Source organism: Labeo rohita, chromosome 3 (assembly GCF_022985175.1).
Source record: "Labeo rohita strain BAU-BD-2019 chromosome 3, IGBB_LRoh.1.0, whole genome shotgun sequence".
Taxonomy (NCBI): Eukaryota; Metazoa; Chordata; class Actinopteri; order Cypriniformes; family Cyprinidae; genus Labeo; species Labeo rohita.
In genome coordinates this window covers 34,973,896-35,001,561 of record NC_066871.1, presented here as the reverse complement: position 1 = coordinate 35,001,561, position 27,666 = coordinate 34,973,896, and the positions used below count along the sequence as shown (strand labels likewise).

Genomic DNA, 27,666 nt, shown 5'->3' with positions numbered 1-27,666 from the left:
CATTGGCACCCTTAACTTAATATTTTGTAGCATCCCCTTTGAAGAAAATAACTGAAATCAGTTGCTTCCTGTAACCATGAATGAGTTTCTTACACCCCTCTACTGCAATTTTGGACCACTCTTCTTTTGCAAACTGCTCCAGGTCATTCAGATTTGAAGGATGCCTTCTCCCAACTGCTGTTTTGAGATCTCTCCACAGGTGTTCTATGGAATTCAGATCTGGACTCATTGCTGGCCATTTTAGAACTCTCCAGCACTTTGTTTGTAACCATGTCTGAGTGCTTTTTGAAGTGTGTTTTGAGTCATTGTCCTGCTGGAAGACCCAGGACCTCTGGTGGAGACGCGGCTTTCTGACACTGGCCACTACATTGCGTCCCAGAATTCTTTGGTAATCATCAGATTTCTTGATACTGTTCACACAGTCAAGGCATCCAGTGCCAGAAGCACTTTACTCACCATTTGAACAATCCTTCGTTGTAATTTTTAATTAATTTTGCTCTTCCATCCACGTCCAAGGAGGTTAGCTACAGTGCCATGGGCTCTAACCCTCTTGATGATATTACGCACAGTGTACACAGGGACATTAAGATCTTTGGAGATGGACTTGTAGCCTTGAGATTGTCCATGTTTTCCAAATTTTTTTTCTCAAATCCACAGACAACTCTTTACACCTTTATTCTTTTCTCCATGCTCAGTGTGACACACAACATAAAGGTTGAGTCAACTTTTGAGTCAACTGGTTGCAAGTGTGATTACTATATTGCCCACACCTGTTACTTGCCACAGGTGTGTCTAAATACAAATTACAGGACCATCACATGCTTAAAAAGCATAAATTTCTTACAGTTTTGACAAGGTGCAAATAATTTTGTCCAGTCCATTTTTTGAGATCTGTGTGAAATTTGATCAAGTTTGACTTTTCTTCTCTGTTTTTTTTTTTTTTTTGTTTTCTTGCAGTGCCAACAAAAACAATAAGCACGTGAATACCAAAACATTTGCTATTAGAACAATTTTCTGAGAGGAGTGTTCCACTTTCTGAGTGAACTGCAAGGGTGCCAGTATTTTTGGTCATGACTGTATATAAATTGTCAGTTTGTTCCAAAAATGACAGATCATTTTGCTACATAAGACCCTTCTTCCTTGGCTGAGATCATTTAGAGCCATTTGAAGCTGCATTTAAACTGCATTTTGGAAGTTCAAACTTGGGGGCACCATTGAAGTCTACTATATGGAGAAAAATCATAATATAATTTCTTATCGACTGAGGAAAGAAAGACATGAACATCTTGGGTGACAAGGGGTTGAGTAAATTATCTGTCAATTTTTGTTCTGGAAGTGAGTTTCTCCTTTAAATTGCACCATACCCCAGAGTATTTCTCATAGATGGTGACCAGAAGATTGTTCAGCAGTTTAAGTGCAGTTTTTAAGAGATAAGGTTTTTAAGTGGATACTAGGGTGGCGTTAAGTGGTTGCTGAGGTATTTTGAATGTTTCCCAGGAGGTTCAAGGTGATTGCTGAATTGTTTAGGGTGTTCATCACACTGCCATTATTAAAGCATTTTTTTTGTTGCAAGTTGGTTGATATCTGCATCAACTATAAATATGAGCAATAAATGCATGGCATTGATAATAGTGTAGGTAGAAAGCAAACCCACATATGCATGGCTATGGATTTAACCTAAGCAAGTGTGTGTTTATTCAAGTGCTTTATAATGCATTCTCATTAAGTAAATGCAAACTGCAGGTAGTTTGGACAAAATTCTCAATGATGATGATTAGTCGCAGTGAATGCCCACAGTATGAGTGCAGGTGTGGATATATTCAGGACGTCAAAACAAAAACTACTAAAGTTGTTCCCTGCCAAATGAAGTGCCATATCAGTGAAATTGAAACTAGTTTTGCACTGTGCCGCTGGATGAAGCCACTTGAGAGAAAAAATAAAATAAGGTGCATGCAGGACAGAATAAAAAAGTAATGAATTCTCAATTTTCCCTTGGAAATTTAATCCCTTCCTTTCAGCGTTCCATGATGAGAAAATTATATAAATAAATATCAATAAACATCTGTTTTTCTTACCTGCTCCACACTTCACACTCACAATCTAATAGTGCAGACACCCTCTGTCCTGTCTTACTGCTTCTCATCTGTGTCTCACGACAGCTCAGGGATAAGAGCGGGTTTAATTCATGTCACGCGAGTGTATGCGTGTGCGCGCATCAATTAGCAAACGCTCACTCAGGGATATGAAATCAGAGTAAATAGGCTTTCGGGAGGGATTAGAAAGCATGTGACAGAAAAGGGAAAAGAGCTGTGGAACGATTAGGAATAGTAGAGCCGAATGCACAAATATATTTCCTCAGAAACCAAGAGAGAGAGGGAATGACTCAGGCTACAGCTCTTCATCACACACTCCACTGCTCTTACGCCTTTAAACAATGACCGCTGCCATCCAGAAGAACGTGAAGTGGCTCTCAACGTGCCACCTTCCCAATATCTCATTCAGCTATAGGAAAACAAAACCTCTGTTTTAGAAGCACAGCTAGGCAACATTTTGGTTATGATAGATGCACTGGCAGTTTTTGGCTTTATAATTGATTAGTTCACCAACCTCAAGAAATGTTGTAGAACAATGAGCACTAAGGTGTTAAATATTCAAAAAGGATGCAAAAGCAGGATGAAAGTATAATATTTGTATACCATATGACTTGTGCACTATATTCCAAGTTGTTGTAAAAACATTTTGATTGGTGTGATAAACAGCAAAATTTAAGTCGATATTCACTGATCTGTTAACTGCAAATATATTTTGATGAAATTCATGATTAAAAAGCTATGGCACTCTTACTAAGCCTTTTTTTTTATCTTGAAGTCATCAGACACTAAAGAAATCATTAAAAAGGATTTTCTATGACTTGGCTTTAGAACCCTAACAGCATTTATTAATTTCCTTGTTGACACATCACACATCGACCTGGAACAGTTTCACAACGCTCGGCTTTTTGGGAAACAACCAAGCAAATGCTCAGTTAATTTGTAGTAAAGTATCTAGATAAGTATTTTGTCCATTATCTTATTTATTAAATATTCATATTCCAAGTTGATCCTAAGTTATATGACACAAAGGTAATATTACCAACTCTGATTTATTGAATTTTTGAATGCATTGACCAAAATGCTTATTGACCTCCTGAGTATTATGAGTCAGTCACTGAATCATCAAAATGTAGGGCATTCATTCAAAAAAGCTCAATTCATCACCATCCCTCATTCTACTATTTTTAATAAAAACATACATAAATAAAAGTAGAATGATCTTTACAAATGACAACAAAGCACATTATTGTTCCTCCATTTAGTCAGCTCATGTGGTAGGTTGCAAAAACAGCTTAGTCATCTTAGTTAGTCATCTATTTTTTCTTCAAATTAGACATTTTTATGTAAGTCTGTTGAATCTAAAAAGTGGCTAACAAGTGACTAATTGCTAGTTGGTCAGTCCAGCTCTTATGACACAAAGTGGCTGTGGTTTTGCAATTGGCCCGACGACTTACTCTAACTATAATCTACAAGACACATTACATCAGAAATAGCCTAAATAAATTAATTTGGAATTTCAATAATGTCCTTAATCTCCCTACAAAGTGCAGCAAAGTCCTGTAGGCTACTGGCAATTAATGCCATATGAATTGAGTATGGTCATCAGTCATTTTTACTATGCGCCCCACTTTGTTTTATCATTGTCCTCTATGGAAACGTTCAGATTATTAACATTTTTTTTTTTTTTTTTTGTTACTACACAATATTTACTGCATTGTGTGTGTATGTGACAAATCAGAAGTGCAATATTTGCTCCACTTCCATTAAGACAACCACCATATAAGTAAAAAATAAAATAAAATAAAAAGTTTGGTACACCCAGCCATCACACCCACTGTGAACTAAGTCAGAATGTCACTGGAAAGGGTGTATAAATTAATTGCCTGTCAAGAGCATGTCAAATCATCATTAATATGTTTGCTTCCTGTCAGAGCTGAGTCATTTTATGTCTTATCTTGGTCAAACCACATTTTTGTGAGGCCTAATGGATTTTCAGGATTTTAATGGACTTGGACCAAGAAATCAGCTTGTCTCTCTAAGCTAAAAATACACCCAGATAACTGAGAATTACCAGCACAGTCTGACCGTAAGGTGAATTCATGCAACAGTATATCAGACTATCATACAGCACATCATTTTTTTTTTTTTTTTAGTCATGAGAGGTCCCAGAAGGAATCTGCTCAATTTTTTTTTTTTTTCACGTTGTATTTAAAATTCTTGAATATCTTAAATACAGTTGGGCTAGTTCTGTCTTTGTACTCAGTTTTAATGAGTGCACTTCCTCTTTTAAACTTTTACCTTTATCTGGTAACAAAGTAGAGTGTAAAAACTCTGTGAATAATTCAGATAAAACAGGTTAATCACTGCTAAATAAATAAATAAATAAATACATTAAGCTCATTTTTGGCCCTAATATATACATATGGGTCAATGATGTGACGCCTAAATATTCGATTGTATTTTTATTATTATTATTATTATTATTATTTTTTTTTTTTTTCAGTTAAAAATAGGTTAAAGATGTCATATATGTGAAGTACCTCTCCTATGTATGTGCCCACTTTAACTTTTCAAAAAAATTAGTTATCTGTAATGTTTTCTGTTATTCAAAGTGTCAAAATATCATGTGGTGTCACCATCTAGTCATAACTGTTGTATTGGAAACATCGTTGAAATTATCCTAAATATACTGATTAATTTTCTGCACTACACTGATTTGCAGTCCTGTATAAAGTCCTGTATAAGTATATTAGGTTGCTTCTACAAGTATTTATTTTTATTATATATTTCATACTGACCTTTTGTGGGAAGCTAGCTTGTTTTGTTTACGTGGCCAATTCTGTTGATTCTGTTAATTTTTGACTGAATTTGAAATACCATGTGGTGTGATCAAATATAATGTCTTTTATTAGTATATATATATATATATATATATATATATATATATATATATATATGCGCTGTAGGCAGCATGCTAATTCTGACCCTGCAGTCAATCACAAATACCACATTTAATGTTCAACTGTAAGAAAGATGTTAATGCTGTCATCTCAGAGTACTAGCCAGCAACCTTCTGCTACATTAAATGGACCCTTCGCAAAGACCCGCCCCCCTTTGTTACTGTTGCTACGTCTGACAAACCATGGCACTTTTATGCCACACATCATGTATGCATGCAATGAAAAATTATTAATTGAGCAAAGAGGATACTTTTCACACATTTTTTAAAGGGGTCATCGGATGAAAACCTTTTCACTTTTACATGTTGTTTGAACATTAATGTGTGTTGGCAGTGTATGTTCAAATTTACCCTATAATGATAAAAATCCATGCAGTGGGTTTTAATTAATCTATAAAATAATATCCCCTTTTTCAAATCGAGCCATTCTCTCATGCCTGTCGTTGTTGCGTCACACCCACAGAGGCCGCTCCCACGATAGTTGATTGACATGAGCGTTTTACCTAAGATCAGCTGTAACAGTCCAACCTCCATGTTTTGATGCTGGAACAGGGATGTAAGTTAGACAAGAATTGAGCGATTGAGGTGTCGTGTTGCTGGATGTAATAATGAATGTAGTTGTCGTCATTTACTCCCGACATATGCTAAACATGGCTAAACACGGCTAAATGCGGCTAGAGTAAACAGGTTGGTCAATCCACAGAGAGGGGTGGGGTGAGCAGAGCTCATTTGCATTTAAAGCAGCCTCGACCAGAATAGGATCATTTTTGCAGAGCTGATTTTGGCAAGGTAAAAAGGGTGTTGTTTTACACAACCATTGAGAATTTTTAACCAAAGTGTATTATAGACTCATTAAGACCCTAAAGAATCATATCAGCTTGTGCAAAATAGGCATCCGATGACCCCTTTAAATAGATTTTTAATTATATAAGGTCTTTGCATCATTTGGTGCAATCAAAAATAGGAATAACTGTATTAAAATATAAAATAAAATATCCAATTTCTGTGGTTAAAATATGAATTTTAAAACATTTTTTAACAGGTTTATGAAGTTTACATGAAAAAAAAAAAGTCAGCTTACTACATTTAAGAAGGCAACTATGAAAATATAAAACAAAAGTATGAGTATCACCCTACACCTACCCTACACCTAAACCTAGCCCTCACAGGAGACTGTGCACACTTTTACTTTCTCAAAAAAACTAATTCTGCATGATTTATAAGCCTGTTTCCTCATATAAATCATGGGTCAAAATTTACTGGTATTACTATCCTTGTGGGGACATTTGGTCCCCATAATGTGATGAATACCAGGTGCACACACACACACACACACTAAAATCAGTTAATTTTATGTTTACCCAGCATTCTTAATGTCTGAACAATTACAACAGATTATTATTATTATTATTATTATTATTATTATTGTTGTTGTTGTTATTATTATTATTATTATTATTATTATTATTATTATTATTATTATAGTAGTAGTAGTAGCAGTATTTTAAAATTGGTCTGTTGGAAATCCTTATATGACACACATATAAAACAATCAAAAACATCTACTCGGTCCACTTCTCCACTAATGACCTAGTAAGTGCATTCAAGTGTGCCAGATAATGATGCCAGACAAAACATGCAGTGCTAGGCCAATACAAAACAAGGATTGGAAAAATACTGATCTAGAATGATTTAGTCAGCTCATCCACCTCCCACTGATGGAGGTGTCAGATGAATGCATGATTTTTCTAAGCAACTAACAGTGCTTTGTTGCACACCACTACTGGACATAGACATTAGTCACATTGTCCTCATGATGGTAATTGGAATAAATAAGAAGAGTTTTCTCATAAAAATAAAATTAAAAAGGTCATTTAATTCATTGGAACAGAGTTTATATCCTTGTTTGTAGAAGCACAACAACAGGACACATTTTCAAACCCTCAAACTCTTCCTAATCAAACGCACTTGATCAAATTTTATGAACTGACTTCAGGCCCATACTCACAAAGCCAGAGCTTTGTCTATCTGATCTTTTTTATTTCTGAAGAAATATCACAAGTACACATAAAACCACTGAAATGGGCTCAAAACCATGTAGTATACATGCCAGACCAGTATGTGTTGCTGTAATTCTGCCACAGAGATACACTAAAAACAGAGAACACTTGGAACATGTACATAAACCTTGTGTGCTGTATATAAACCCAACAACAAGAATATGAAGATGGAACAATACATTTATTACACAGTTTATTAATCTGTTAATGTTAGTTAAAAAAAAAATAAATAAATAAATAATAAAAATGCAGTTGTTTATTGTTTGTTCATGTTGTTGTTGCTGTTATGTAACATAGCAGTGTCTGACTATGGGTGATACGTGGGTTGATGACATAATCATTTCACAAAATATACGGATTGGCTGTACACACGATAATGCAAAAGTGACATTTTCAGACATATACACTGTGGGACCTGGTTTAAAAAAAAAGCGGTTTCAGGCTCCCAAATATGGATGAAACACCAACACGATACACTTTTCTTTATGTATGCAGCTAAATGCACCTCCGTGTGGACAGGACCTTATTTCAAAGGTGGCATCTTTTCAGAACTACTTTTCTGTTTTCTTTGTAAATGCAGACTGCATGGCTAGGTGCTTGATTTTATACACCTATGGCACTGAGTCTTATATAATAAGTCTGGAAAACCTGAATTCAGTAATTTAACCCTTAAATGCATGACTGTTTTGCCAATCATTATTACATATTTGGGTCTCCATCCAGCACAGATGGATCTCTAACTGCTGCAATAGCAAAAAACATCTCCCTTGAATATTTTAAATATTTTAATAACAAATACAGAAGAATAAAATAAAGCATATTTTGTTACCTTTTGAAACTTAGAAGGGTTCAACTTGAGCAGATGATTTTACCATCACCTATGTGTTCAATGCCTTCAAAATCATTATTTTGATCACTGGCAGCTTATTCGCCACATCCACAATCAAATGACAGTAGGCGCATTTCCATTAAAGATTTGCACAAAACTTTGGTGATATATTTTATAAAAGTATTGCAAAATGACAACGTTTCCATTAACAGATGTTATTCAACCAAAAACATAATTTATTCCTCTCCCGATAAGCCAAGGCAATGGATTTTGGTGGGATTTGGATGGATTTTGGCTTTATTTAATCGAAAGAGGCGTATGTGTGTATCTTTACAGAAACAGACGCTTCAGAAACATGTGCGGCGCTGCTGGTATAAACATAACATCAGCTCCAGTGACCACGTTGGAGCTGTTTGTTTTATGTGTTAAATATCTGCATCAGAAATGAGTGATGGAAATGCCAGATTTCGAAAGAAAATCCATTAATTTTGCAAAAAGGCTTTTTATGCTTGCTTGAGGTGGTTTTTGACTTGTGTGGAAAAGAGTTAATGTGAATAATTAAAGAACACATTTGCTGAATAAATTCCTCTATGAAAAAAGTCATGTGACTTTGTGCTATAGGTCAGCATAACCTGACTAACCAGCGGACTGATCTTGTTGCACAGCATCTGAAATGTTGGTATGGTTCATTCAAAATGCTTGAGCATTTGTCTAAGTATTTCTGTGTAACTGCCTCCCAACTCTTACATGACTGCATTCCCAAACAGCAGGCATCCACCTCAGAAAGGTCGCATTTATTATTTTTTGTTTGCTTGCTCTGAGGCGCAAGTAATTTATTATATATGAAAATGATTATATTCAATGTCTTCTCCTACTTTTCTTAGTGTTATTGCCAGTTTATCAGGAAGTGACAAATTTGTTCTTTTTGACTTGTTGGATTATTCATATGGACATATTCACAAATGTTTTATGCAATATTTCAGTTAAATTCGCAACTTTGGATGGAAACCCAGCTATAGCGTATATGCAAACAAGAGTATAATTTTTTTTTTTTCCTCCTTAAAATTCAAGCACTTACTACATTTAATAATTCCATTTTCCCCTCAGGTGTGTTGGTGTTAAATGTGAAGAAAACAAACATGGATTATGTCTAGTGAGTCAGTCTGAAATTCTGTAGCTCTTTTGCTCGACTCTGTCTGACAGCAGCCGTAGGAGTATGTGATAGAAGACAAGAGATTTTGCCATGAAACCGCATCAGTTTCCTGATGATTCACTAGCTGTAAAATGACCTGAGGGCTTCTGTAAAGCAGCAGGTCAAACTCACAGCTCCAAAATCACTACCTCCAAATGCAATGTGTGCCCACATCTGTCTAAGATATTTAGCATGAGGTGCCTTAAGGGCATTCATATACAAAGAGGTATGAACACACACATATTTTAAAATCAACATGAAATCCAAATGCTGCTTATGCTATTTCGAAGACAAAAAAACAAGATGTCAATAAAACTTAGAAAGCTGCCTGTTTACATTACTCAGAAGTTCTTCAGAAACAATCTTGAACTGTCAGGTTGAACGCCTCTCCTTTCTTATTTTTTCACTTCAACCACCTGTCTTCATTCTAGCATCTAATACTTCTCAAGACCCAATCAACTCCTAGTGGAGAAAATCAAGACAAGTATTGTTTTTTTTTTCTCCTCCCTCATTAAATATCCTGTTTCAGTCGGAAACACATCAGTTTACAGAATTAAATTGGGTTGTGAACCGCATTTCATGTTGACTTTAAGGTCTACTCCAAATGTCTGATCTAATCTGCAGTGAATTTGTGTTTTAATTACAGAGAAGTCTTCAAAGATGTGCTGAAGCAAATATTTACAGAGTCTATTTCACCCCAAGAACCCAACAGCAGAGTTCTTGAGAGTGTGCGTGAAAGAACACAGTTCCTGTTCCCATTAGACCGTCATTTAGCATTATAAATACACAACAGTGCATGGAGAAAAACATGGATGCCGGTGAAACTAGGGCACATCCTGTGCTAAGAGGACTGGGGATGATTAAATCAGGATCTATATTCTTCCGGAATGTAGTGCATTTCAGTGTCAATTCAATTTGATTTTAATAAAAATAACAATAAATATAACTTTTTTGATTTATTTTGCAGCAGTATTTTGCAGACATGTTTGTGACCCAGAAATGGTGCAGAACTTATTTTACATCATGACTTGTCTTTTTTCTGTTTTTATTCTGAACAAAAAATTAATATTTGAGATCTGAGACCAATTTTTCAGTGTGGTTTAGACATTTGGACCCCACTGTATATACAAGAAAAACAAAAAAGACCTCTCTTATATAGAAGAAGATATAGGCTTTTAATAGAATCTGTGTTTTCATCTCCTGCTGAGCCTGTGTGCCACAACTGTCAAAGGCCACAGTCTTTGAACCCTGCATTGACTGTCTAAAGGAAAGAGAAGCACTGGTTTTCATCTTAGAGCAGTGCACATATCTGCTGGAGTGTGATGGAGCACAGGGATGATTCCAACAGAAATCTAAAGCCCTTCCTAGAGGATGCTATGTCAAAGCCCTGCAATCCACAGATCTATATGCCACCGGCAATCAAACACCATATGAAACACACGGGAGACTTGACTAAGAGGGTTGCGCAACATTTAGAATAGATTTGAGCTAGCAAACAAGCTACTTAAATATGAATGTAAGGATATTGAACTGAAAACATGAATTGAAATTCATATAAAATCCTGTTAAAAGACCTAATATATTGATATGAATCTATTTTATCCAAAATTTAAAGGGGTGCTATTATGCTTTTTCACTTTTTGAACTTTAGTCAGTGTGTGGTGTATCTTTGGGCATAAAAAAATGTACAGAGTTACAAATCTCAAAGTCCACTCCAAAGGGAGATATTTTGTTTTTTCAAAAAAACTCTTTTCAAGAACTACAATGAACAGCTCCTTTGGACTACAACGTTTGTTTTCTGCATGCAATGATGTCACAATGCGGAATATCATTAAATTAAATCCCGCCTACAGAAATTCTAATTGTTGGGTGGTGGGTAGGGATGAGGTGGGGGATTAACCTAACTTCCGCTTCAACGAGCAGCAGTGCGGCGGGTATAAACGCAAGCATTGACTAGAGTGGCCGCTTCAGAGCAGTAACGTGCCACAGACATGTGCAGTACAGGGGGTCGATACACATGCCTAAGCCGCGATCTCTACTCCGGTTGCCATGTCAGAGCTGTAACGTCCCACAGACGTGTGCAGTGTGAGGTAAGAGATTTATTCATCATACAGTGTAGATGTCTTCACATATAACACGAGTGTTTTTTAAAATGCATAAACTTGCACTAGAACAGGCTAGGCTAATCAGTGATAATGTTCTTTGATAATGTTAGGCTGCTTTTAGCCTTATGCTGGAGCTGGTTTCGGGCAATGAAACTAAGTACGTAAATAATTATTAAATATATTAGCACGATAATATCATGTATTGGCGATCTCACAGGCTGATGATAGGACCCAACACTACTGTAGCATATGTGACCCTGGACCACAAAACCAGTCATAAGTGTCAATTTTTCAAAATTGAGCTTTATACATCATCTTAAATCTGAATAAATAAGCTTTCCATCGATGTATGGTTTGTTAGGATAGGACAATATTTGGCTGAGATACAACTATTTTAGTATGTGGAATCTGAGGGTTCAAAAAATTCAAAATATTGAGAAAATGGCCTTTAAAGTTGTCCAAATTAAGTTCTTTGCAATGCATATTACTAACCAAAAATTACATTTTGATATATTTACAGTATGAAATTTACAAAATATCTTCATAGAACATGATATTTACTTAATTTGCTAATGATTTTTGGCATAAAAGAAAAATCAATCATTTTGACCCATACAATGTATTTTTGGCTATTGCTACAAATATACCCCAGCGACTTAAGACTGGTTTTGTGGTCCAGGGTCACATATTATTTACTCACCCTCCATGCATCCTAGGTGTATATGACCTCTTTCTTTCAGACAAATGCAATCGTTAATGCAAAAGTTATATTATAATGTATCCTGGCAATCCTAAGCTTTAAAATGGCAGACAGGTGTTTCTCCTCATCAGTCCAAAACAAGTCCAATAATATGCGTCCATCCATAATAAAAAGTGCCTCATACAGCTCCGGGGGGTTAATAAAGGCATCCTGTAGTGAATCGATGCGTTTTTGTAAGAAAAATATCCATATTTAAAAATGTAAGAATCACTTTAATCTAGCTTGTGCTAACTGCTTTGACAAGGGGCGTGGCAGTACTGAAACACCGTCTAAGCTGTTTGCCAATCGCAATGCACTGGGATAGCTAACCAATCATAACACATTTCCTTTCGGAAGGCTGGCCTTCATTAAACCTGAACTAATCAAAACATTAGTGTCAGGCTGGGAGAAAGGTAATGCAATAATGTAAATTATGTGAACAATAATGCGTTTTTGAACCACCAAGCATGAGAGCATGTTCTAGTACACCCCCAAAACAAAATCAAGACTTTGTAAAAGAGCATAAAAGGACCCCTTTAAATGTGCTATGCATTTTTATGTTTCTTAGAGTATACATTTGGCAAGTTTTGTCAAACCTGGTACTTTAAAAACACATTAAAGGTTTACTCCACCCTAAAATGAAAATTTTGTCATTAATCAAACTCATAAAAGATTAGTTTGTCTTCTAAACACAATTTAAGATATTTTGGATGAAAACCAGAAGGTTTGTGACTGTCCCATTGACTTTCAGGTAAAAACCACTGTCAAGACCCAGAAAAGTATGAAAGACGTCATTAAAACTGTCCATCTGCCATCAGTGGTTCAACCATTTTTACGGAGCTACGAGAATACTTTTTGTACACAAAAAAAGCAAAAATAAAGACTTTATTCAACAATTCGTCTCCTCCGCATCACTGTAGCATCATTTTGGTACAGTGATGCCAGTGTATTTTTTATCATCCTTTGGTTCATACAAAAGACGAATTGTTTAATACTTTTTTTTTTTTCTTTACATACAAAAAGTATTCTCCCTGCATCATAAAATTCACTGAACCACTGATGGAAAATGGACTATTTTCACGATGTCTTTCTTACTTTTTGGGTCTTGACAGTGGTATTTACCTGGCAGTCAATGGGACCGTCAAAATCCTCCCAGTTTTTCATCCAAAATATCTTAAATTGTATTCAGAAGATGAACAAAGCTTTTACGGGTCTGGAACAACATGGGGGTAAATGATTAATGAAAAAATTTTTATTTTGGGGTTGAGTAACTACTAAGTACTGCTAATATGAAAACTAATATAATAACTAATGCTAATATAACACCAAAAAATTTTATTCTGTTTCATGCTCATTATGATTACAGTGTACAGTGTATCAGTAAATGATTCCTTGTACATACTGTGTTATTAACCTCAAATCTCTTACCACAGTGCATGATTTGTAAATGAATACATTTTAACATTTGTATCACAGCACTGCTGATGCATTGCTTTTTTCAGTGTAATAAACTTGCTTGGTAGCCCACCTGTGCATTTCTGATGCAGAGAGTTTGGGTACAAATTCTGTGCCATTCTGTGAATTCTCAAAGCCATGTAAAAACAAGGTAAAATGTTTTTTTTAAACACGTTCTCACTCTCAACTTGTCACATATTGACACTTGGTCAGGACCTGCGTTATTTTTTGATGCTTAAGATACCCCGAAGTGTCATTTTTCGACGCACATGGGTATCCTTTTAGTGTCAATGTGCAGGGTCCTCCATTGTTTTCAGTTGTTTGTCTTTACTTAATGATTAGTATGCATTTATAAAAATCTAAGTAATTTTATATTAATTTATACTTTCATTTGAGCACCTAACCCCACCCCTAACTTAAACCCACTTCAGTATAAAACACGTAAAAAAGGCAAATATAAGTAGAATCTCTTTTTGAGAAACTTTTTGCAAAAACTGACCATAAACAAGCAGTATAAAAGCATTACAAGTCCTGTTGCATTCTGAGTCTTTCTGAAGCCGTACAGTACCTTTATGCAAATATAAGAGTGAAGCATAAGGTTTTAATCACTGAAAATGAGATACAAAAGCCAATAACATTTCACAGCCTGATGTAAGCCTTCTTCTGGTGGATTTTTTTCAAATTGCGCAAAGACTGCAGCACACAGGATGAACTTTATGGTGGATGGAGATGGCGATCATGTCGATTCCTCTCACAAATCAATCGTTTTGCCTCGGAAGACTTGGAAAATGCATACTTTTTGAATAAATTATGACTGTAGATGTATCTGCCTGTTATATCTTGTGTTTTATTGACAAATGGTAGGTTTAGGGGCAGGGGATGGGTTATGTGCTCATAAAATTGTGACTTTTAAATTCCCAGTACCTTTCACATCGGCATACATGCCTGAACATCGAAAAATGATGCCAAACGGGTACATTGTATGTCAAAAAGTGAGTGTTTGTGTGTGTGTGTGTTTGAGTGTTTTTTTTTTTTTATTATTTTTATTTATTTAGAAGTAGAAAATGAATTAACAGTTTGAATATTGGAAATATTACATTTCCTCACAAATAGTGATTGATTGACCTAACATCCACCTGTACTATAATCTGTTCTTATTCAGTTCTGAGCTAAACAACATTATTTCTTACATTTAATATGGCCAGTGAGTGACACAAAGGTATCGTATGATATCAGAAGATATACCTAATTAGATATACCTAAGTCCTGCTTTTTTTGGTGCTGATGTTTAAAGCTTGGCTGTTCCACTTTCATTGCTGTTCATATCTTTTATCAAACATCCGCTTTTGTGTTCTATGGTAAGAATGATAATAAGGATATGATGATGAGGCAGCAATGGCAAAATTGTTTTTTTTTTTTGGTGGTGAAATCCTTAACAAAGAGATTAAAGAAGTGGAATCAGAACACTAATACTTTCAGCCCCAGTAATGAAACATCTAAAACTGTATTTTTTAAACTATACTTTATGCACCTATATTATCTATTGGGGTGCCCAAACTCTGCCCTGGAGGGCCAGTGTCCTTCAGAGTTTAGCTCCAACCCCAATTAGACACTCCTGAACCAGCTAATCAAGCTCTTTCTAGGCTTTCTATAAACTTTCAGGCAGGTGTTGAGGCAAGTTGGAGCTAAACTCTGAAGGACACTGACCCTCCAGGACCGAGTTTGGGCACCCCTGTTATAGCTGGATTAAACCAGTTGGAATACATTTTCAGTTTGAATAGTAGTGGCTGAGAATGTGTCCAGTGAAAGGACATATTCTGATGCCTAAAGAATGGCATGAGATATTGAAACCCTGAAATCCAGTTTTGGATCTAATGCTTGGCATTCTGTATTTACTGCTTAACTAACACAAGTCTGCCTTTTAAAACAGACAAAGTGCTCCCTGCATCAACCCACACACAAGCTTTCATTAAAAATGTATAATAACAAACCTATCTTAGAATAGCCATTAGTATCCATTAGAGGCATAATCCCAGAACATATGCTGCATGGTATTACTCAAGATAGAACACAGCCAGAGTGAGGGTGTAAAAAGCTGAAGGATCTCCTATTTGCAAGAGGATTAGTGAATCAGAAGGTTTTCTCTCAGGAACCGAAAAAGAACAGCTCCCATTGAGATAAAACATATACAGCTTACTGTTAGATCAGTGATCAGTGTTATAGAGCAACAGAATGCTGCCATGTTGTGAGGAGTTAGGATACACAAAGAACAACAGTTATTCAAAATAGAAATATAACAACTACCATTCAAAAGCTTGGGGTCAGTATTTTATGTATGCATTTATTTATTTATTTGAAGAAATAAATATATTTATTTAGCAATGAAGTGATGAAAAGTGATGAAAGTGATGAAAATAGTTCTGTTTTAAATAAATGTTGTTCTTTTTAACTTTTTATTCATCAAAGAATCCTGAAAAAAAGTATCAAAGCTTCCAAAAAATGTTTTTAACATTAATAATAAATCAGCATATTAGAAATATTTCTAAAGGATCATGTAACAATGAGTAATGTCTGATGGAAATTCAGCATCACAGAATAAGAGAGAATAATAATAATAATAATAATAATAATATATATATATATATATATATATATATATATATATTGAAGTCTTACTGACGCCAAACTAGATAAATAGATTTATTTGCATTCATTCATTGCATTGTAAAAGTAACTCAAACTCAGATTACAATACTTGTGATATTTGAATTTGGACGCTGATTTGATTTTAAGCAATTCAAAGGTAATTAGTTTGACATAATTAGTCATTTGTAACCCAGAATTCATTTTAGCATAACTCTCACATCTCTGTCTGCACTGGACTCCCAAAACACAGTGACGTCCATCTCTGGCTGATCAGCAGGCAGTGTTTAATGAGCAGGAGCCAGATGCTTTCTCAAGACTTCAGCCTGGGAGTGGTTAATTAATCAGATTGTACTCTCTCTCCCTCTCTCTCTCTTTCTCTCCCCCTCTTCCCTCCATGAGACCTCTCCCACAACATTACAGAACACTAATCCATCATCTTCAGCTTTTTTCTGGGGTTTGCTGAACACACCATGAAGCAGTTTTTCAATTTTCCAGCAACCGAATGGAGCTCTTAAGATGGCGATTTGCCACATTTGGGTACACCATTTCCTGTTGGGCACAGCGGTGTTGAAACTAAAAGGAACTGAATATTAAACATATTGGCTGTGTTCCAAAACCTCTGTAGTGAGCCCATGTAGGCAGAATTTTAAAGCACTATGGGAGCATTCCCAACATGAAAGCTTTCACAAAAGGAAGACAGCATAATTATGCTGCCTTTGGAGATACCTTCCTTTTTCCCTAAATAAAGTCAGTATCGCATGTACCTTTACAGAAAAGACAGGCCACACAGAATCTGTGCTACCAAATTCATTATATTTTAACCACACTTCATTCGTAGACTTACACAAATACCCTTGATGAGGAGTAAATGATGACAGAATGTTCATTTTTGGGTGAATCTTTCTCACGGACAGGTTCTTCTTGGGATTTGCAGTGAGCGAGACCTCTAGCCTCTGGCATGATCTATTTTCATACACATAAAAAGTGATGACTGATGACAAATGGGGTCTTCTGCAGCCAGAGATGCTATTCACAGCACACCGACCCCTGGATAATCAAGCCTGTTAAAGGCCAGCGCAAAACCCTTCATTGCCCCCATTAAAAATTCCATAAAATGACACTCTCTAAATGCCACTGGCTGAATTAGACATGCATACGGTCAGCTCAGGTAGACGTACAGTGATGCCAGTTATTAATGTACCTTCGGTTCGGATGCTGAATGGGGAATCGCCCAGTCGCTTGGCCGAGAACTGCCCCCCCAGAGAGGTCATTAAGAAGCACAGACTGAAGAAACCGATCCCCGCCACAAATATCCTGCAACAGACAGACAGATAAATGTATAAATGTATTGGGGTGAAACAAGACAAAAGCCAGCCAATGACGAGAACCCACTAAGAAAAGAAGTACATTGTTCATGTGAAACTTTTTTCTTTAAAGGAAAATGAAACCTTGTTGTTGCAAATCTGTAAAATTTTATATTTATTGTTTATTATATAAAAGTGTAGTACATAGTCATGTCTGCTAAGCTAAATAAATACCATAAACACCATAAAAGTGGTCCATATGACTCATGTCTGTGACAAACAGAGCAAAAAATTATTAATACAATTAACTCAATAATGTTTCGCTACATCAGACTAATAAAGAGCTCCAGTGATTGCATATTGTTTTGTATGCTGACCCAGAAGTTAGCATAAAAATGCTATGTGTTTGTAATAAACAAATTCATCAAGACATTTTTATATTCAAACAATTGCTTCTGGCTAAAATAAGTCCTCTATCCATAATATTGTTTTCTCTAGTTAAAAAGTCATCTTATCTAAATCAGGAGAGAAATATGCACAGATCAACCAAAAACAGTCCAAATCAATTAAAAAAAAAAATGTGGTGGGTTTTGATGTGAGGGGACAACAGGGAATGGAGTTTTTCACTGGAGGAAGCATTATTTTGGATTAAGGACTTGTATTTTCACCAAATGCTATGGTTTAAATTCGAAATGCCTTTCACTTCAGTTGTGTGAGAAGCTCTGATCAGTTCTTAATTACTTATTGACCTAGTCATCATGTAATAGTCAGACTCACAAATTTTACCTAAATGGAGAAATCAGGTTACATCTACTGACTGTTATGCTTCAATAAAACTTTTTTTGTCAAGCTGGTTGAATTCAGTTATAATCACTTCATCCTGACAGCATCTATTTACTGCAGAGGATAAGCAAGTGATGTAATGTTGAATTTCCCCAAATCTGTTCCCAATAAGAAACAAACTCATCTACATCAAGGATGGCCTGAGGGTAAATTTTTTAGCAATTTTTGGGCAAACTATTTCTTGAAGATTACAACAACTCCTTTAGTCTTTAAAGTATTTATTTATTTATTTATTTATTTATTTATGTTTTTCGTCATTATCAATGCAATGCCACTGTGAAAGTACTGATGAGTTTGAAACTTATGGACTGATAAGATTAATTATACTGTTTGGCATGGTGATGTCTGCCTTTCACAATACAAGTAAAATATTAAAAGAAAAAATCACAATTTGGTATTACTGATATAGTTTGTGCTTGTGTTAACCACTGACCATTCAAAAAAAAAAAAAAAAAAAGCCTCCAAGATGATGGACCCATAAGTGCTGCAGCACTCTGTAACTGGTGCACCAGCAGATCACAAGAGTTGCAGCAGAATTGAAGTGAGTAATAATTAATTAAATTTTGGTCTGTTCCTCAGACAATGCTATTATATGATTTCAGAAGACTTGCAGAGTCATGTGGACTGTATGGTATGGTGTTTTTGTTGTTTTGGAGCTTCTCAGTATACATTTTATTATTATTATTATTATTTTTTAATGATGTGGTAATGTGGAATCTCATAACTCATAATTTTTCGTTGAACTGTTTCTTTAAACATCACTGACTTCTCAGTTTACATAAATATATTATGTATTATGTATTATACTGTGTTTATTTTATTTCCATATATTCTTAAAAGAATAAAATAAAAAATAAATAAAATAAAATAAAATAAATATTCATCCTAAGGCAAATTCACATTTGCATTACAGATATTTCAGCAAAGTAGGTGCAATTCAAAGCATTATTCATGTTGCTCAAACGAAAATATACAAGGACACTCATGTTGACTTTATGCTTCAGAGAAGGCCATTAAAACATCATAAACAAAGGATAAACCACATCTTTTTGTCACAGTTAACCTATAAAGTATATGCTGTAACCTGCAGGTTAGAGCCTTGGATAGGTAATCAAAAGCTTTGAGGTTTCAAGGGGATTTACATAGTTTGCCATTTTTGTAAAACTGGGATTGATTTATTATGAAATATTCCACCTCTTTCTTCCTTCCTTTTTTTTTTTTTTTTTTTTTTTTTTTTTGTTTGTTTGTTTGTTTGTTTTCCCTCTCTGTTATAAATTAAATAAAGAAGGAAACAGAAATTGCATATTGTTTGTATTTGCCATTCTAAAATAAAATGTTTTCTATTTGTTTACTTTCAAATGCCTTAAATAATGGTAGTGTAAGTGGTATATTAAGGAATGCCATCGTTATTATTCAAAAGTACATTTTTATTAAATTAGATTACCAGGACATTTTGCTTCTACTTAAGACAAATATCTGGAATATTGCAATAGATCAAATTTTAGGACATGTAGTGTGCAAGTGAACCTGTGCAGTTGTTGCTTTAAGGAGGTATTTCTGTCTGATACTACCTATAATTCTAATTGTGTTGCTATAACCTAGTTCAATCAAGATTATGTAACATAAAATTAGAGAATGTTATTTCAACTTAAATTCATTACATTGACCCAACATACAACTTCCATTAATGCTCAGAACAAACACATTCAAAACATGCACACCTGCTCCATGCTGATTAGTGAATGTTGGTTCAATGAGAAATTATAATTTGAAATTATTGTATATTTTAAGTTGCAGCAAAGGGAAAATCACAATGGACAGCGCTACTCTTCAGCACCACTGTAAAGAAAATAAAGTCTGATTTTATTTCTTTCATACTAAACTTCTAATTGAGAATTGAGATTTAGATGTTCATGTTTTATTGAAAATAATCAAGTTGTAAGTCACCATTGTGGAGATAAGCTGTTAACTGGGCTCTTGATTCTTGAATACTTAGCATCAATTTTGCTCTGATTGCTGCCTCTGTGTATTTCTAAGGCACATTTGTTATTGAAACCGTTGTGAGAGAAACTCTGCTCAGATCTTAATTACTTATTGACCTAGTCATCGTACACAGACTAGTCAGACTCACAGGTCATATCAGGAGTTTGATGTCTGAGAATGTTAGCTGTTAGTCTCATGATGTCATGACAATATGACATTGTGATATTTCTCCTTTATGATATAGGAAGTGTTTTGAGTTGTGTCTTTTTGACTTGCACAAAGATCAAGAATCAGCGCATGAATCTCAACAATGGTGACAATTTTACCTAAATGGAGAAATCAGGTTACATCTACTGACTGTTATGCTTCAATAAAACTTTTTTTCAGGTTGGTTGAATTCAGTTATAATCAGTAATCTTAAATCATTTATTTCATTTCAACAAAACCAGTTATTGTAGATGTTACCACATGAAGAACAATTTCTAAGTTAAACCAGCAAAATATTTATTTCAGTGCAGACAAACTTTCTATAGGCATACTAAACTTAACATTCCCTGATGACATCAGTCTCCAGAAAGTGACATCATGTTTACCAGCAAACATCAATAAGTATTACAAACTGTAAGCCAACTGTTAATCCATCACTGAGCACTATACTTTGGCTCTTATTTTCATCATGTAAGGCATCTTTTTCATTTTATTTCTGTTGTGTAAATAAGTTTCTTAAATAAGTTTGACCAAAGCATATTTCTGTAATATCTGCAGCTCTTTCAAAGAAAAAGCTTGCTTAAACTACAACACAAGCATGTTCATTTTTAAAGTTGCAGAGCTCAGGTAGGCTACTGCAGAACAGAATGACCCACATCCTCGCGCTGCTGGATTCCCGCCACTGCGAGAAACAGCGGGAAAGCTCATCAACGACACTCAGTTCTTACACCATCCTCACATCCTTTCCTAAATCTCTCCCGACACCATCAATGAAATCCTCTCAAGAACCGAGAATAGTACCACCTCCATAAAGCACCGTGTTATTTACTGTACAGTAAGCCGTTATATCTATATTTGTGTAGCCTATACTTTCATGTGGTAACAGTAGTGAAGAGACAAAGTTTGACAGCTTTCAGGTTTTCAGCTTTGTTTGATGAAGAGAATAAATATTCCTTATAAAAAATGCCATGGTAGTCATTTTTTTAAATTTGTATTTATTATTTAGCTGTTATTTTACATTAAACATATTACCTGGTATTATACTACACCATCAAAAAGAAACTAAACAAACAAACATAAGTAGTCTTAATGCTGTTGCATTGTTTGAAGATCCCACATTAATTTAATAAGATTTTCTATTAACAAATACTGTAAATGTGGCGTTTTGGCAGAAACTTACTGTTATCGTGGTGCGTTTTTGTAAGGACTTAACCTAGTTGTTGACCACAGACACAACACGAAGACCTCACTCACAGTGGTCAAACGCTACAGTTCCAATACGAGGTCTGTCTGAATGGTGTACTGCCAATGTTCTCAATATCTGAACAATTTTAAATAATTCTTACAGTAGATTATGTCAAGTCTTACCTGAACGGTTTGAACGTCAGCAGGCATCTTCTCGTCATAGTTATACACTCGCTGTTGACAGCAATCATTTTTCGCGCCGACTGTTTAACAACAAACGAACTATAAAATACATAATTTATTGTAATTATTTCCCCTTTGATGTGTTTTATTAATTTGCGAGTTGACAGTAAAAGCCTTCCTTCTGAATGAAAGCTCTTTGATGAAGTTGCTCGAAGAAAAGCATCCGAAGATTGATGAGCAAAGTAATCAGCCGGTCATTCAGTTGGTGAAACGGAACTCCTATTCATACTAGTTTCCAAACAGCGTCAGAAGCGAAGGTCCATCTCCGTACATTTTAGTGAAGTATCAATGAAGCTCGTGCGGGGAATGAAGGCGTCAGAACTCCCTGCGCAGCGCCCGACGACACTGGATCAGTTCAACGGCACGACTGGCGTTTTCTGTGACATGAGCCATCATTTTCACCTTTTCCGAGAATAATGTTGTCTCTGTGGCTCAGTATGAACATGAATGCAATTCAGCTGCTTCAGAGGAAGCCTCTAAAAGCTTAAACCGCTCCGCTGTAGTTTCAGAGCCATGGACAGCTCCCAGTGCACACGCTATAAGGCATCAAGAGCGCCATCCGATGGATTTCTACCAGTTTACTCGGATTATCCGATCTGAGATATGATAAATTGGGTCTTTCAATATGCAGTGTGTTTATATTTGGGGCTGAATATGCATTTGGAAACTGAATAATTCTGTCAGAAAATGCAACTATTCTCTCAGAAGGCAAATGTTTTGGTACTCACATATTTGTTTATTTATTTATTTTATTTATTTCTTTGGTTTGCATTGGAACAAACAAACAAACAAACAAAAAAACAGAAGAAAATACAATTTTACACTGAACCCCAATAAAATGCACTGGACAAAATTATTGGCACCCTTAACTTAATATTTGGTAGCATCCTCTTTTGAAAAAACAACTGAAATCAATTGCTTCCTGTAATCATGAATGAGTTTCTTACACCTCTCTACTGGAATTTTGGACCATCCTTCTTTTTTTTTGTGCAAACTGCTCCAGGTCATTCAGATTTGAAAGGATGCCTTCTCCCAACTGCTGTTTTGAGATCTCTCCACAGGTGTTTCCATGGGATTCAGATCTGGATTCATTGCTGGCCATTTCAGAACTCTCCAGCACTTTGTTTACTGTTCACACAGTCAAGGCATCCAGTGCCAGAAGCAGCAAAGCAACCCCAAAACATCTTTGAACCTTCACCATGTTTGACTGTAGGGACTGTGTTCTTTCCATTAAATGCCTCATTTCTTTTTCTGTAAACAGTGCCATGATGTCCTTTACCAAAAAAGCTCTACTTTTGTCTCATCTGTCCACAGTACATTCTCCCAGAAGGATTTTGGTTTTGTCAAAACAATCAAGTTTTGGCAAAACCCCATATTAGAGATAAGGTGTAATGTGAGGAGGTAAGTTAATAGTTAATTTGGGATAGTGGTGGGGGAGAGGGGAAGAGGAAGAACATTTTATGACATCACAAAACTAAACATGATTTAACCAGTGACACAACCTACCCTGATGTCTTTCTTTAAAAAATGCATTTTTATCAGACTCAAATGTAGATAAGATGTAACATGCTGAATTTGAAAAAAAGTATTTGATGGATGTATATTTCATTCACAATATTTATCATTTTTGATTTTTATTTTTGCATTTGAACAAATATAATTGTTTAAATATATTGTTTTAATATATATTTGTAATAATAATGATATTTCTCTAATAGTCAAAGCCATCTTACCCCAAAATATCTGATGCACAACTGCCATTTTAAGTAATGCTTAATTCCATAATCCATAGGTAAGATTTCGACAAATCATTTTTGTGTTTTTATACAGTGACAATTCCCTTTGCTTGTTTTGAATATAAATTGTTATGCATTTTATATTGTCATGTGACAAAAATTGTGCACAGTTTGCTAAATTACGGGGGTGACACATCTTACCCCACTCTCCTCTGCTGCCTTTAATGTATTCTGATTTACACATTGCTTATGCCGCCACTGTGTTTCATTACAGTATTAACAGTAATGAGAACCTAATGAGAATCATTATTCAGAATAATGAGGATTATGAACAAACTCAGAGGAAGTCAAGCATTCTCAAACTCTACGTGTCTCTGACCCAGCTGATGGCTTCTGCTAGTTTCGTTCCCATCATTTCTGAGCCCTGAGAACCCAGAAGACTATTAGCACTGCAGCCCACACCTCTGGATGACACACTTCATATCCAGCAGTGAGTCTGACAGATCGGCCATTAATGAAAGCCTCTCTCTGTACAGTTTAAGATGCTGAGGATCTGCTTTCAAAAAAAAAAAAAAAAAAAGAAAATCAATAGTTCTCTATTTCCTAGACCCACAGTCTCAGAGTACGGCAGTACAACTACAAAAAAAGGACAGCAGTGTACAAAACTTTCGGGTGGAGTGGAATCCATATTGTTTCAGGGCCTTTTCAAGATGCAGAGATTGTGAACAACAGCAAGATGATTGTCTTGCCTAACAAAACAGACATAGAGCATGCATTGATTGATGCTATTAAGTGCACCTCATTTCTCTATATAAATTTATCTTTGAAACAACAGCTCAGATAAGAGAACAATAAGAAACATGAGGTTCTCTTCTGTCTGCAGGGTACAAAATGTCTAGACTTGATAACCTGCACCCTGCCTTAAGAACACAATCCCTATAGTTGCCAGACCCAAATAGCTGCAGTTAATGGAGCTTCTGGACTAGAGACATTATTGCAAGCAACATACATCACAAATAGTTCATTATATTCTGGAGAGCATTATATTCTGAGTAAAACTGACATTTTTTTCTCGGTCTGCTGTGATTGACGTCATTAGTGAAGAGCTTGATGTTCTTTTGGTGTCATCAAACAATCAGCATTTCCATTTTCCTCCAGGCACAGAGGTGATTAGTCACATGACATTTATGGCTCAGGCAAAACTGAGTGCTTATTAGCAGTGTTTACTACAAGTAATGCAAGTTATGTAATCTGATTACTTTTTTTCCAAATAAACTAATAATAGTTACATCACTGATTATGTGTCTAGGGTGCACCTGGAAAGTGTGTGTCAAAAAAAAAAAAATAAATAAATATAGTAACACATCACTTTTAATTTACAAGAAAATATCTATATACAAGAAAATAAATGTTTATTGACTGGCAGCTCTCCTGTCTATATGTTGAGAAAAATTGTCAGTAAGTGCAGAGATGTTGTGTGCGATGAATAAACATGATGCTTACTGTAGTTCTAGACTTTCTAGACTAAAAGTGAACATGAAATTACTCATCTCAGTTGCACAAAACAGATTCAGTATTCCTCAAAATTAATACAACCATAGAAATGGGGGAGGGGAAGGTGGGAGTAGCCAAGGGGGGGCCAGGAGCAGGTGAAACCAGGTGTTGGTCCAGAGACCAGTCAGGAAGAGGCCCCAAGGCAGAGTCGAGGAAGGGAGGAGTCATGGTGGAAAGATGGCAAACAACACCCTGAGGATGAATGGTGGAGATGACCCACTGGAAGTGGAAACCCAGGTGGAGCCAAGCAGACGGAGAGCCAGGGTGACACCCAGGGTCTGAAGGGCTAAGGCAGAGTTGAAGGCCCATGCAAGCAAGCTGCAGCGACTGAAGATGAAGGCGGGGCCAGAGGGAAAGAGGAGCATGATAGAGCCAGAGGGACAGAGAGATGAAGCAAAGCCAGGGGAGTGGAGTTCCGAAGCGACAAATGGATGATGACTGACCAAGGTGGAGCTGGAGTGACAAGGGAGCCCGTGGAGACTTAGGAGCCAAGGCGAAGCCGATGGGCTGGAGAACCAAGGTGGAGTCTGAACTCAAGGGCTGAAGGTGGAGACATGGCTGAGGAACAAGCTGGCATTAGGAGAGGAGGTGGGAGAAAGAGGCTGGGTGGGAACTTGAGAGTCACATGGAGCTCAGGAGAGAGCTAGATGGAACCAGCTGAGGCTCACGAGATGCAGGAACATAGGGTATCACCTTCCAAACCCAATCTAGTAAATCTAAAATATCCATATGTTCTTCATAATATTTTCCAGTAGCCAGTTGCAGCTCTCCTCAGTGGTGAGAGTGTGCACAGGGCTTCCCTCCAAGCCCTTGATCTCCACTAATACTCCCTTGGGAACAGGCGATGTTGCCAGCTCACGCATCTAGTCAGAGTAATCTTGAGGCTGAGGCTTCAGGACAATGATCGCCTCAGTCGTGGGTTCTTGCGCTGCCTCTTACTCATGGCTTAGGCTCTCCATCTGTTGTGGGCTCAGGTGATTGCTTCATGCAGTGGGATGACTGCTGGCTGCTCTCTGGTTCAGGAGTGGGACTGGAGATGTCCTTCCTCAGTGGGGCAGATGGTGAAATACAGCCCTTTTTTTCCAGCACCTACTCCACAAAAGTGCCAAAGCTCCCTGAAGAAACTTTCCTGGAGACGTTTGCCTTTGTTGAGGTGTTCAGTCAAAATAAAAAGTACAAAATAAAAGGTGCACAGGCAGTTGTCTGGGTAATTTGTTAGGTGGGTGAGATTCAGAAATCCCTCATATGGTCCTTGAGGTAGCGGTCCACTTGTTTCAGGCAGGGGAGCATTACAGTGGGGGCATCCATGGCGGGGCAAGAAAGATGGCAAAATTAAAAGAATACAGGTGAACAAAATGACATTATCAAGACAACACTGGAAACTACATCACTGAAACTAAACATGGCAGGAGAACAGGAACAGGGGAAAACACAACTAAAAGTCCATAAATGTTACACAGGCAAGATGAGAAAAAGTAACAAGTAATCTAACACTTTTTTTTTTTTTCTTTTTTTTTTAGGGAGTGATATTGTAATGCATTGCTTTTTAAATATCTCTGCTCATGAGCAAAGATAGAAGCATGCAGGTCACATAATTCTGAGGGGTCCTGTGCCAGCCAAGCAACTGCCATTGAGATGAATGAGAATACGATTCAGGTTTTGTAGACCTCTTTAAGATAATTAGCATTTTACAGAAGATTATAAACATACCAATCAGAATTTAAAACCATAATCATTCTTGAAGATGACACCAATGTGAAAGTGTAATTTCACTATTAACTTCAGTGACAGCTGTTATAGAGCTGTAATGAGCTACTGTGTGGACTTCAGATACACCTCTAATGATCTGATTCTTTGAACCTAATATAAATAGATTGTAACATTTAAATGGCTTATTGTTTATAAGCAAATAGCCAATGACACCAATGTCAAAAACTGACAATTTAAATTAAAAATCATCTTAGAGTGTGTGGTTCACACACATTACAAAAGCAACACATAGAAATAAACAGTGCTAGCTGCACATTTTTAGGCTACTTCAGCCTTCAGAAATCGAATTTATCTCAGTCCATTCGTCATAAGCCAGCCAGCCAGCCACTTGTGTGTTTAGATGCCAATAAAGCACTTCAGGCTCACAACTCATCAAATTCAATTTACTCTCACTGTGTGCTAAAGGCTCTCTATGCACTCTAAACGCTCTCATTCATTCATGTACATTAAGAGCTATCAGTCCACTGGAACTATTGAGAATTGACAAGATTTTTTTTTTTTTTTTCAATGAAACCTTTAAAATTTGGCAAAGTGCTCCTTAAAAGCAATATAGTAGTAAGGACAGCTGGACACTTGGACCAACATTCTCAGACCTCTTAAGTCTTAACTTGATAATCTCAGCTGCAGTCTTTAGACATGATAGAAATAACAGTTCAGATGATTTTCGGGTCAAGTCTTCAAGTTTACAATAATTCAGTGCAATATTTTAGATAGATACTTTAGACTATTAACTAGCTGCTTTTTAGAGGCATATTATATCATG

General features: G+C 36.1%; 1 protein-coding gene across 1 annotated transcript in view; it reads right to left on the bottom strand.

Annotated features, from left to right (window-relative positions):
* LOC127162665 (alpha-1,6-mannosylglycoprotein 6-beta-N-acetylglucosaminyltransferase B) overlaps positions 1–22,365 on the bottom strand; it is a 130,144-nt gene extending 107,779 nt beyond the window's left edge. Inside the window, 2 exon segments of the mRNA XM_051105497.1 lie at positions 17,280–17,392; positions 21,784–22,365. Of these exon segments, the coding sequence (XP_050961454.1) occupies positions 17,280–17,392; positions 21,784–21,851 (181 nt within the window). The 5' untranslated portion in view covers positions 21,852–22,365.
* Positions 22,366–27,666: the final 5,301 nt, after the last annotated feature.